General features: G+C 45.2%; 1 protein-coding gene across 4 annotated transcripts; it reads right to left on the bottom strand.

The window, feature by feature from the left end:
• Positions 1 to 794: 794 nt before the first annotated feature.
• Positions 795 to 11,332, bottom strand: LOC123146876 (bifunctional nuclease 2). 4 transcript variants are annotated; one of them, XM_044566146.1, is made up of 11 exons: positions 11,037 to 11,307; positions 10,593 to 10,624; positions 9,932 to 10,231; positions 7,945 to 8,115; positions 7,811 to 7,860; positions 7,677 to 7,733; positions 7,527 to 7,592; positions 7,347 to 7,421; positions 6,823 to 6,941; positions 6,381 to 6,472; positions 795 to 1,154 (listed from the first exon to the last, which is right to left on the bottom strand). In XM_044566146.1, exons 2-11 carry the CDS (start codon positions 10,600 to 10,602, stop codon positions 1,099 to 1,101), a joined length of 996 nt encoding a protein of 331 aa, XP_044422081.1. In that variant the 5' UTR covers positions 10,603 to 10,624; positions 11,037 to 11,307; the 3' UTR covers positions 795 to 1,098. The 4 variants fall into 4 exon arrangements, with proteins under 4 accessions (XP_044422081.1, XP_044422082.1, XP_044422080.1 ...); XM_044566147.1 differs by lacking the exon at positions 10,593 to 10,624 and having other exon boundaries at positions 11,037 to 11,332; XM_044566145.1 differs by lacking the exons at positions 10,593 to 10,624; positions 11,037 to 11,307 and adding an exon at positions 10,556 to 10,580.
• Between the last annotated feature and the right edge of the window lie 471 nt (positions 11,333 to 11,803).

Here is an 11,803-nt window from a genome sequence, read left to right as displayed (position 1 = left end):
ATTGTTGCTACTAAAAATGAAACGACGGGGTTTGAACATATTGCTTGGTCTTACATTGTCTATATTATGTCATCTTACTTAAAGCATTATCTGTTTGTCATGAATTTAATACTTTGAGATGCATGCTGGAAAGCAATCTTGTCATGAATTTAATAATTTGAGATACGTATTGGATAGTAGTTTAGGGTGAAGTAACAGTAGTAGATGCAGTTGGATTAACAATCCACTTATCACGAACATAATGCCTATACGAGTCATGCCATCAAGAATCATAATCATAACTATGTGCAATTCTGTCAATTGCCCACCTATGCTATGCTTATGAAAGGGATGCCTCTAGTAAACCTTGTCGATGTGTTTTACATATCACGCTCCTGACAAGGCTCCTGCAACCATATGTCATTTTATCACTCAACAATTGGTTGAGGCTCCTTTGGCCACGTGTCATGTGTACCCCTGGGGCACATGGTAGCGTGTTTGTGTGCGAACACAGTTTTAGCAACTCTGCTGGGAGTGGGACTCCCGAAATCTGAGGTTTAGGATCTCTAAGAGACCTTGCTGTCATGTCTTGCGTATCATACTCCCGACCCATGCCTTGCATATAGTAGTATCTCCCACAAATATATTATGAAACCTAGGGGTTCAATGATATTTTACATACCAATTGCAACCCATTACCTTAGAATCATCAATATTTAAGAATGACAGACATAATAATTTAGTTTAAAAGTTGTATTAAATATGAAAATACAGTCCCAGCAATATAGTACCCTTTTTTTTATCGAAACACAAGATTCAATGAGGGCCCAGATGACCATTGGCGCCAACATGCATAAATAGGATGGAACTTACATAGATTAGTTCTTACTTTCTGAATATTAGTCTGAATTTACAGAAGCTACTTCTCAGGGCCTTGGAATATATACGTCTAATTACATCAAACCATACGGACCAATCATCTCCATTGCATAGTGAGGTTGAGGACACTTTTTTATTTACACAGTCCAAAGTGACCAGTCTATTGCGGGGCGGGGGGTAATCACAGGTCTACAAAGGGACGACAATATGATACAAATAGAGTACCGAGTTAAGAACCTTTCAGGCCCAGTTCTTCCGCTTAGATCTCAGCCTCATTAGTTTGTCCTTCCATGTTGCTGCAGAACAGAGAAATCAACACTAATTTAACAATTCTCGGTACATTTTAGCTAAAGGGACTTATATTTTAAGAACAGTATACAATATCAATTTCTTGGATGCGATCTACACGTTCATGTCAAATCAGGTGACATTTGTCTCCTTTGCTCATTTGTACGGCACAAACTGGAGCTAGTTTTACAGTTACTGGATTCGACTATGGTCACCATGGCTGAAAGGAAGAAAGTCCCCAAATTGACCTGCTCAATCTTGACCACATCCTCGTTCCAGAGGAGGATTCCTCCCCGGGTGCCGTCAGCCGGGCGCTCAGCAAAAGATTTTAGACGATGTCCTCCAAGGAAGGCTGCAGCGGATTGATCAATATTGGCCAGCTTGGTTTCTTGCAGACAAACAATGTTGCAGGGGGTCGAGGCAATGGTTTCATGAACAGTCGCTCGTCGTGCAGGACAATTGAGGCCTCTAACATTCCAACTGAGAATACATAGGTTGTTGTCATTCATGGCTAACCATACAAGAAGCAATCTGAAGGACTCCTTTTTTCAGGAGATGATTAGCCAGAAGCCTCTCGATGGAGTTAGGTGGCTGATCACTGGAGATTTCAACCAAATCTACCGCGCCCGCGACAAAAACAAAGCAAATATGGACCGGAGTCGTATTGTTCGCTTTCGTAATGCACTCAATTCTTGTGAGCTCAAGGAGATCCACCTACAAAATAGAAAGTTTACATGGAGCAATGAGCAGCATAATCCCACTATGAGCAAGCTGGATAGCTTTTTTTGTAATGAAGATTGGGACATCCATTTTGGCTCCCACATCCTGCACGCGTTGTCATCCTCGCTCTCCGACCATTGCCCCCTTCTCCTTGCTAGCGACGAGGGACCTCTGTTTTCAAGGCGTCCCTAAGGCGTCGCCTAGGCGACGCTTAGGCGTCAGGGCGCCCTGCGAGGGCAAGGCGTCCACCTCGCCTTAGGTGGGTGTCTAAGGCGTCCGCCTTAAGCTATAAGGCGTCCGAGGCGTCTGCCTAGGCGTCCGAGGCGTTGCCTTAGTCCATTTTGGACGCCTTAGCTTGCCAGGCAGGCAGGGGAGCTGTTTTAGGCGGGAAACAGAGTTTTGGCAGGAAACTGGAATCATGTTGGCGCCAACAGGTAAGAGGGGAGAAAGAGAGAGAGAGAAACAGCCCCCAATCCACACACTCCTCCCCCTCCTTATCTTCAGTGGCTCCTCTCCAGCAGATCTGGTTCCTCCTCCTCTCCAGCAGCTCCTCCCCCTCCTCTCCAACGGTTCCTCCTCTCCAGCAGCTCCTCCTCTTCCTCCTGTCCAGCAGCTCCTCCTCCTCTTCCTCCTGTCCAGCAGCTCCTCCTCATCCTCCTGTCCAGCAGCTCCTCCTCCTCTGCAGTACAGCAACAACAAGCAAGAGCAACAGTATGCCCAATGCGGAGGGGGAGGATTCAGACTACGTTGAGGATGATGATGATGTGAGCAATGACGATCAAGAGCCAACTAATGTTGACCAAGATGGTGAAGACAACACCAATGCCAATGAGTTTGATGATGATGACTTTTGATTGAGACTTTGAGAGTGGAGAGACATGAGAGAGCTGAGCTGGCCACCTTTATCCCTTTTGCTATGCTGGAGTTATCTATTATTCTGTTTGTCTTATGTGGACTACTGGACTTGTGTCATTTGAATTGGTTAATGGTTATGTAATATGCCATGCATTGCAGATTGCAGTTGCACTCATACTTGCTATCTTTCTTTCCACTTTTGTTCGCTGCCTCACTTTTATTTCTATTTTTTGTGGAATGTGCACTGGTAAGTGATACATTATTCTAACATATTTGTTCATGACTTCATGTTGATGCAGAATTCTGTTGGGGAGAAAAGCAAGTGCAAAGAGGATGGGGGCTCTACAACAATCAGTTGCAAGGTGTGTATGGCTGTATGCCTAGTTGCTTAATGCCTACCAAATTCTACTTAATTCTGTTGCTTACAAGTCTCTAAGGCGTCGCCTCGCCTTATGCCTCAGCGCTTAGGCAGTGAGGCGCCCCCCCAGCGCCTCGCCTCGCCTTACCGCCTTAAAAACATAGCGAGGGACCCTCAAGGCCAAAATCCTTTAGGTTCGAAAATTTCTGGACAAACATGCCAAACTTCAAGAAAGTTGTTGCTGATGCATGGAACGAAAGGGTGAGCCACCATGACCCATGCCAAATTCTTTTCCACAAGTTGAAGACAGCTAGTCAGAGATTGAGGTGCTGGAGCAGGAAGCTTTTCTCTCGCCATAAAGTCCAACTCCACATGGCTCTCGAGGTCATCCTGCGCTTGGACATGGCACAAGAAATTCGGACCTTGAGCAACAACGAGCAAGATCTAAGGAAACAACTCAAGCGGAAGGTTGTCGCTCTGGCTGTCCTAGAGCGAGCTAGAAAAAAGCAATCCTCAAGGATAACCTTGCTTAAAGAGGGGGATGCCAATACGCGTTTTTTCCATCTCCGAATCAATCGGCAGAGACGGAAAAACTTTATCCATCGTCTCCGGCACAACCAAGGATGGGTTACCAATCATGATGACAAGAAAGCCATTGTCCATGAGCACTTCTCCACGGTCATTCGTAAGGGGCCGGCACGGTCAAAAGATTTCAACTGGGAGGCCATTCAAACCCAGCCATGTGATCTTACGGATCTGGACCTACCATTCATTGAAGAGGAAACTAAAGCGGCTATTTTCTCCTTACCAAGTGACAAGGCACCGGGACCGGATGGCTTCACCGGTATTTTTTTCAAGGAATGTTGGGACATCATCAAGCAGGATCTGATGGCTGTTGTCAATGGCTTCTCCAACCTGCGCGCCTCCAGCTTCACCTGGCTCAACTCAGCGAACATCGCCCTTATCCCGAAAAAAGACGGCGCCGAGGACATTTCGAATTTCAGACCAATTAGCCTCATTCATGCGGTCACCAAAATCATCGCTAAAATGATGGCCTCTCGCTTAGCCCCTCACATGCCCAACCTAGTCTCCAATGCACAAAGTGCTTTTATCAAAAAGAGAAGCATCCACGACAACTTTATGTATGTCAGAAACTTGGCCAGATGCTTTCACCGCATGGAATCCCCTACCCTCCTTTTCAAGCTCGATATCAAAAAGGCCTTCGATTCGGTCAGATGGGACTATTTGATGGATTTGCTCCGACACCTGGGCTTCCCAAGCCACTTCCGTGATTGGGTTTCGACGCTCCTCTCCACAGCCTCCTCCCGTGTGCTACTTAATGGCATTCCCGGTGACCCGATCAGACATGGACAAGGCCTTCGGCAAGGGGACCCGCTCTCGCCGCTCCTCTTTGTCCTTGCTATTGACCCCCCCTACACCACATACTTGCCAAAGCCACGGCCCAAGGGAGCTTGCATCCGCTCAGAGGAAGACCGATCCGTGCGTCCTTGTACGCCGATGATGCTGCCATCTTCGTTGCACCCATTAAAAGTGATATTCAATTCCTGGCGTCGACGTTGGCCTCTTTTGGGGAGGTCACCGGCTTGGTCACCAATTGTGCAAAGAGTCTCGTTGCGCCTATCCGTTGCGAGGGCATCGACCTTCAGGATGTTCTACATGACTTTCCAGCAGTTCGCTCCGGCTTCCCAGTGCGATATTTGGGGCTGCCCCTCTCAGTTAGAAGACTCAAAAGGATACATTTCCAATATTTAGAGGACAAGGTCGCCGGCAAGCTCCCGCCATGGGCGGCCAAGCACGTGGCCACCCCTGGCCGTATTGTCCTCGTTAAGGCGGTGCTCACGGCCATTGCAATCTATCATCTGACGCCCCTTGATTTACCGGTGGAGGTGAGGAAGAAGATGATAGTTTGAGACGCACATATCTGTGGGCAGGTTGTGACAAGGTCACGGGAGGAAAATGCAAAGTTAATTGGGAACTTGTGTGTAAGCCAAAGATTTATGGTGGGCTAGGAGTGCTCAACCTCGAGAAATTTGCAACCGCCTTGCGTCTTCGTTGGCTTTGGTATGAATGGGCAGATCCCCCTAAGCTTTGGCTAGGCTCTGGAACACCATGTACTGACAAGGACAGAGACATTTTTGCGGCTGCCACCATGGTTCACATCGGAGACGGTTGCAGCGCGAGCTTCTGGAACTCCTCTTGGCTGGATGGGATCAGGCCGAAAGACATTGCACCCGCTCTCTACGACATCTCTAAGAAAAAGACGTGCACAGTCCAAAAGGCACTCCTGAACAATTTCTGGGTCAGCCAAATAAACACCCAGCATGGCCTATCCTTGGGGCACATCCAGGAGTTCGCCCTCCTTTGGGAAAGGGTGTCTGGGATCAACCTTGTTGCGGGAGTCCGTGATACTATCCTATGGAAGCTCACTACAAGTGGCGATTATTCTGCTTCTTCGGCCTACATGGCGGAGTTCGAGGGCCATCTCAGGAGCAACATGAACATGTCCGTTTGGAAAGCTTGGGCGCCTCCCAAGTGCAAGTTTTTTGCTTGGCTCGTCATCCAGAATCGTGTTTGGACAGCGGACAGGCTCCAGCGTCGGGGCTGGCCCAATTATGGGCTTTGCCCTTTATGCAAGCAAGTTACTGAATCTGCACCCCATCTCCTATTCCAATGCAGATTTTCCCAACGCGTTTGGGCTAATGTGGCTTCATGGATCGGCGTAAACAGTGCTATCACTGCAGGCTGGTGTAACGAAATTTCTGTAAAGGAATGGTGGTTCAAGACTATCCTAGATAGGGGGCCCCCGAGGAAGGCTCTGGCCTCCATGCTCATGCTTGTTTCCTGGGAACTCTGGAATGAGCGCAATGCAAGAGTTTTTAGGAATGTCGCTACCACAGTGACCATGGTCACTGCTAGGATAAAGGAGGAGGCTCGTATTTGGGCGATTGCAGGCGCTAGACACCTGTGTAATGTAATGCCGCGAGAGTAGACTCCTTTCCCCCGCCTTGCGGGTACCTGTTAAAACTTCTCTCTTAATCAATGAAAATGGCAAATCTTTTGCCTTGTTTCAAAAAAAAAGTTTTACAGTTCACGACAATCCTCACCTTCCAGCAGAAAAAATATGTTTCAAAACATCTTGAGAACACAGAACTATATGAAATCCTTATCAAAGAGCCAAAAGAGATCTAAATGCTCTTATATTTCTTTACAGAGGGAGTATCATCCATTGTTTCTAGTGCATTGATGCATCAAAATAAGGCCATCAAAACACAATCGTTACCTGCATCTTTGTATCTCTCTTCAACAACTGCAATGAACATGTTTCGCACCAAACTGAACTCTTGAGCTTCAACGCAGGGCTCTCCATCAGGTCTGACAAAAAGCTTAGTGTAAGGAGACTAACATGCAGGAAGATGGATGAGCTTTTGAACAATAAATTATACACAGATTGAACTTTTTTGACAATGAAACACAATTTTGAATGGAAGAACAAATTATCAACTCATAATCGACCCTTCAACCATAAGTTACTGTGTCTAACTCGTTTTCGGAAAGGTCCGACTGACAACACTCATTCTCATTCTTATTACAATTCACATACATTTTTTATTGCCGGGAAAACCAAACAAATTAATGCAAGGATCGAGGTATGTAGAACAAACTGCTGTCACAATTGGTTTGTGCACTCAGGCCACAACAACATAGGTCCATAAAAGAGATACCTGTCAAGTTCAGTAAACAATAAACCATCTGAAAGGCCACCTGCAGCCACCAATTTTGCTGGCTCGACTGATCTTATGCCGTCGCTGTATGCAAGACTCCTATGTACTTGTATAGGAACCTGTTTTTGTCAAGAGCAACGACATAAATATATGTGATGCACTCCATAATAAGATAAGATGGGCTTTAGATCATATTCGCTATGAACGTAATTCTACAATTATCCTCACATTTGGTGTCTGAACTATGGAAAGCATGACATGATTACCCCTGGTTCACGTGTATAAAAAAAATTACTACTAGTGATCCATTTTGCTAATGCTAGTAACCTTGTGAGCTTGCAGCTACGTTCTAAACTCATCTAGAATATTAGAAAAGACGCTAAATCATTAAGCCTTAAAAGGAGAAGAATCAACTTAGAAATGAAGAGAAACTGCAGCAACAGAAAGAGAAACGGAGAAGAATGTCATCATCTAGTGCCAGAGCTATTAGATACAAAAATGAACCTTCAACATTAAAATAATACCTTGCAGCGAACAGCAATATTGATAGCATCCGAAGGCCGAAGATCAAATGTTATACTCTCTGTTTGATCTCCAATCTGCAGTACAGGCAGTTTTCACTTCAGAACAATTATGATATTACTGTACCCACTGAACACGATGTTCAGTTTCCTTCCTAGCAATTTACTCAATTACTCGAGTACCTTTGTTAGATAAAGCTCGGCACAGTATGCTTCTTGAATTCTTTTGTTTACCCGAACAAGTTTTACCTGGAAACAGCCACAACATGAGAGAAGGAATAAATTAATGAGTTATGGTTTCTGAACTGATCGCGATCCAGAGCATTCCAATACCTCATAGCCCATCTTATCGATCAGTTCCTTAACAACTTGATATATGGTAGGTCTTGCCTAAAACAAGAAAGGGTTACTGACTTTATGAATCAAAAGAAATGGGCGTGAACTGTAGAAATAAAATAGGGTATTACAATATGAACATGGCGAATAGCAGCCATCAGAAGTACACTTGGCATCTCCACTGAAAAAAGTACATTGGCATGTATTATAATCAAAGAGATATTCTAATTTCAAACTTCCAAAGAGAATAGGAAGTTGTACATACAAACAATGATTGGAAGTAAAGTTCCACTTCCATCTTCAATTCTCAAAACGATAGCAGGTTGTGGTGCACTCTCTGGAATCTCTCTCCCTTGAGAATTATTATGCACACACCGCAGGTTTTTCCCATCTCGCATCTTTACTATATATCCTTCTGATCCACTTCTGACCTCAACTGGAAAAGAAAACACAAAACACATGCTTCACTAACAATTACTGAAGAACAAACACATCCAATATATTGCTGTTAAAAAATTAGTTAGTTGATGGGCACCTATCTGTTCATTATTCTGTAAGTGTAACTAAATCTGGGAATATATTTCCAGCATTTATCATGTGATACAAATATGATGTATCCTATTACTCCCTGCACGATTGCTTCTACTTCCCTAAATATCTCGAAATTAGGCTTTTGCCCCGTTTATAGATAAAGCACCAGCCAAGTCCATACAGCAAGTTATCCATGTATGAGGAAAGTAAATAATAATTCTGCTACGGCAACAACACAAACATGCCCAAAAGCGAAACACCAAAGCGATAGAAGACGCCTCTGGGAAAAGGTGTCAGTTGCTAGGGGATGCAGAGAGCTGACGGCCGACCATCTGAAGACCATCCAGCAGGCCACCTAGCCGGTCCCTGTCCCCCCACCTACAGAGCGGCTGTCACTGCTGGATCCAGGTTGAGTGCCGCAATATGCTGTTCCGCACGCTGAGCGGCGGTGGGCTCCGTTACCTCCGCTCCCGCCCTGGAGCGCACCGGCCAGTCGCTCTGACGGGAGGCTGGTGAGGAGTGCGGCGAGCCACGGAGGTGGCGAGGTAGACCATGACCAGCTTCAGGGCACGCGGAGATTCACAAGGACCAGTGTCGGTGACCCGGGGACAAGCAAGCGGAAGTAGGACACCACGCCAGGCAAGCGGGGCGACGAAGGAGGGCAGATCTCCATCCCGTAGAGTCCTCCCCTACTTTGTCCTCAGATAAAGAGAGGGTGGAGGTGAGGTCGGTGAGGAGGTGATCACGGCCCTAAGCAGCGAGGTAGCCTGCGCACTAAGGGAGGTAGGCACCCGTGTCGACTAGGGGGGCAGGGGCAGGAGGAACCACGGCTACCGCCTGCACCTACAGTCCTGCTACCCGCTCAGACGGCGCTACGTAGTCGTGGCCGTCATCATCCGAGGAAGCGTCAGACTCGTCGTCGTCATCCAAGGAGGCGCCAGACTCGTCGTCATCATCCCCGGGGAGGCGGTGGTTGGGACCATTGTTTGGGCGGTAAGGGGTCTAGTGGCAACACTCCTCCTCACCGTCAACTGAAAGTGCAACTAATGCCCTTGGTGGATTTTGGTAATTAATGTCAAATATCTCAAAGAACTAATGCTTTAACTAGCTTATCTCAAGAAAGTTCCATTAGGTTGCAACAAAGGAGATGAAAGATGGCCCACACAAATTTGCGCGAAGACTTGGTGAAGCAAGGACTTAATTCTATATTTTAGTGATCCAAAATCACATTGTGTCCATAAGTATGCCCATACTATCAAAAGGTGAATGAGATTGCTAAGCTGAGTCTTTTGCTCCATGTGCTTAAAGGTCAAACTCCGGAGCCCTCAAAAGACTTCCTTTTCTCCACTATATCTACCTTTGCTTTAGATCAATACTAGCAAAACTATCCCTGAGACACTGCCACAATCCAACGTGGGAGCTCAAGTGGAAAACCCTCCTTTCTACACAGTATTCTTTTCCCTAAGTTTGAGTATACAAATCATGTATTGTGCCCTTAATAAGGAAAAAAATGAGCACAGAAATGGAACTTGTAATAATAAGAATAATACTTAAAATTTAACGCCAGTAATGCTCTAGTGATGCACCAGAAAAATTACAAATCTTGCATAATTAGTGAGATAATAAAAGTAATCTAAGTGCAAACAGATTTAAGCTGATGTAATTCTTGAACATATATGATACAGAAAAATATTCAAACCACCATGGCGCAAAGAGATTACCAGCTTCAAGCACAGTGGAATTAACATAATCTTCATCATTCTCATTGAAGTTTCCAGCCATGTATCCATTACCATCAGATGAGGAGCTGAAGCTACGACAAATAGGACCAAAGTTCTTTGAAGATGACTGAGAGATTGGAGAAACTAGTCTAGTAATGTTGCGGTATTTAGACACAGCACCCAAGAATGCAGTGCCAAGCTGCCCAGATTTGATCAATGAGTTGTTGACAAGGGCAGCAGGAAGCCTTGCTTGCATTATAGGGCGACAAAGAATTGGTCCCTCCATTGCCATCAATGTGCCTACATAATAAAAGTTAAAATGATTAATAAGTTTGATCAGAATGGGAGACCTAGCCTAAATGGAAAATCAAATGGGAAATTATTTCTGCACCTTCTAAGAAATAATAGCAGTGAAATGCTAGTAAGAAAATTAATCTAGTACAGTATGTTTATAGATTTAACAATCAGCTCTGTAAATTAATCTAGCACAGTGGCATTAACATAATCTTCATCGTTTTCTTGAAGCTTCCAGCATAATTAATCACTGCTGATTGCCACAGCAGCATTAGAAATCCGTAAATATTTTATCATTACTGTAATTTCCATGCTAATTGCAGTACGCACACAATCCGACACCCATATTAGCAGGATAACTCCTTACAGAAGATCATATCAGAAGGTAAGTCTTGGCGCCTGCGTAGACAAAATAGAAGAAACAACATTGAAGTTGACCAATCAATTATATAAGCCACTGGAGATTTTTTTTTTCTCTTTCTTATAGTGTATATTTGCCAATTTTGCCAATTTTGCGCCACAATTGACTCATAAAATAACCGCACTAATCCAAAAGTAAGTAACGAATCAAAGTCCATTTCTACACGCAAGCAACAAGCAAGAACCGACCAAAATTGATGCTCGAGCCAGAAACAATCACCCGACGAGACCAAAATCCCCAAAGATGTACAAACCAACGCGAAGGGAAATCAGAAAACGAACAGGAAATCCCGGAAATAGCCAGCAAAAACGGGAAAAGAATCACGGCGATCAGACCACGGATCACATCAAAATAAGGGTTAAATCGGGGGGAGACCGGAGATCGCCTTACCAACAGCAACGGCCGTTCCTCGGAATCGAGCACGAGCGCAACCCTTTTTTTAGGGGAAACACGAGCGCAACTTTATTATAGAGATAAGTGACCAAGTATATTTATTGTCTGGGGGTGGAAAATGGAAGCGAAAGAGGTGGGGCTTGGCTTATCCAGAAGAGAGCAGAAAATGTAGCGGTGGGCGAGCGGCTCCTATGCAGTACCAGTGGGCGAGTGGTAAAATGTTTGGCTACAGTATGGCTACGAGTACTGTAGGATAGGCTTTGTGGCGTAGTTTCGAAGAGAGAATATGTGAAACTAGCTTGCGTGCTTCCCCTTCAAGAAAGTAAGTGAACATCGGCATAGTATATCCTTTATTTTCGAAGTTCCGGTTATCCCCAATTATACTGGCCATGGGTAGCCTGGCCCGGATGGCCCGACCTGACCTTGTCCACGGGTCATGCCTGGGCCTAAATTTTGAGTTCGAAGGCCGAATCTGACCCGAGCCCGTCCTATTAGCGATTAAAGAAGAGGCCTAGCCCGAGGCTCGGTGGACTTTTACACTAACGAGCAAGGGCCTGATAGCTATCCGCGTCAATATTTTTATCGAAGAGAAAGGGATGATGCAGCACAGCTACGGTAGATATTTTCCTCAGTAATAAGACCAAGATTATCAAATCGATAGGAGAACCAAGCAACATTATGTAAACGGTACCTGCACACAAAGAATAGATACTTGCAACCCGACGTGTAAAGGGGGTTGTCAATCCCTCTCAGGTAAAACATAA

This window comes from Triticum aestivum, chromosome 7A, assembly GCF_018294505.1.
Source record: "Triticum aestivum cultivar Chinese Spring chromosome 7A, IWGSC CS RefSeq v2.1, whole genome shotgun sequence".
In the NCBI taxonomy this organism is placed as follows: Eukaryota; Viridiplantae; Streptophyta; class Magnoliopsida; order Poales; family Poaceae; genus Triticum; species Triticum aestivum.
Note: the sequence above shows the minus strand (reverse complement) of the source record. Positions and strands in the feature narration are given on the sequence as shown.

Excerpts from the sequence above, each read along its gene's own strand:
- LOC123146876 (XM_044566145.1), bottom strand. Across the intron at positions 7,861-7,944 it reads TTTACTTCCAATCATTGTTT|TGGAGATGCCAAGTGTACTT; the intron begins GTATGTACAACT and ends TACTTTTTTCAG. Across the intron at positions 7,734-7,810 it reads CTATTCGCCATGTTCATATT|GCAAGACCTACCATATATCA; the intron begins GTAATACCCTAT and ends TTCTTGTTTTAG.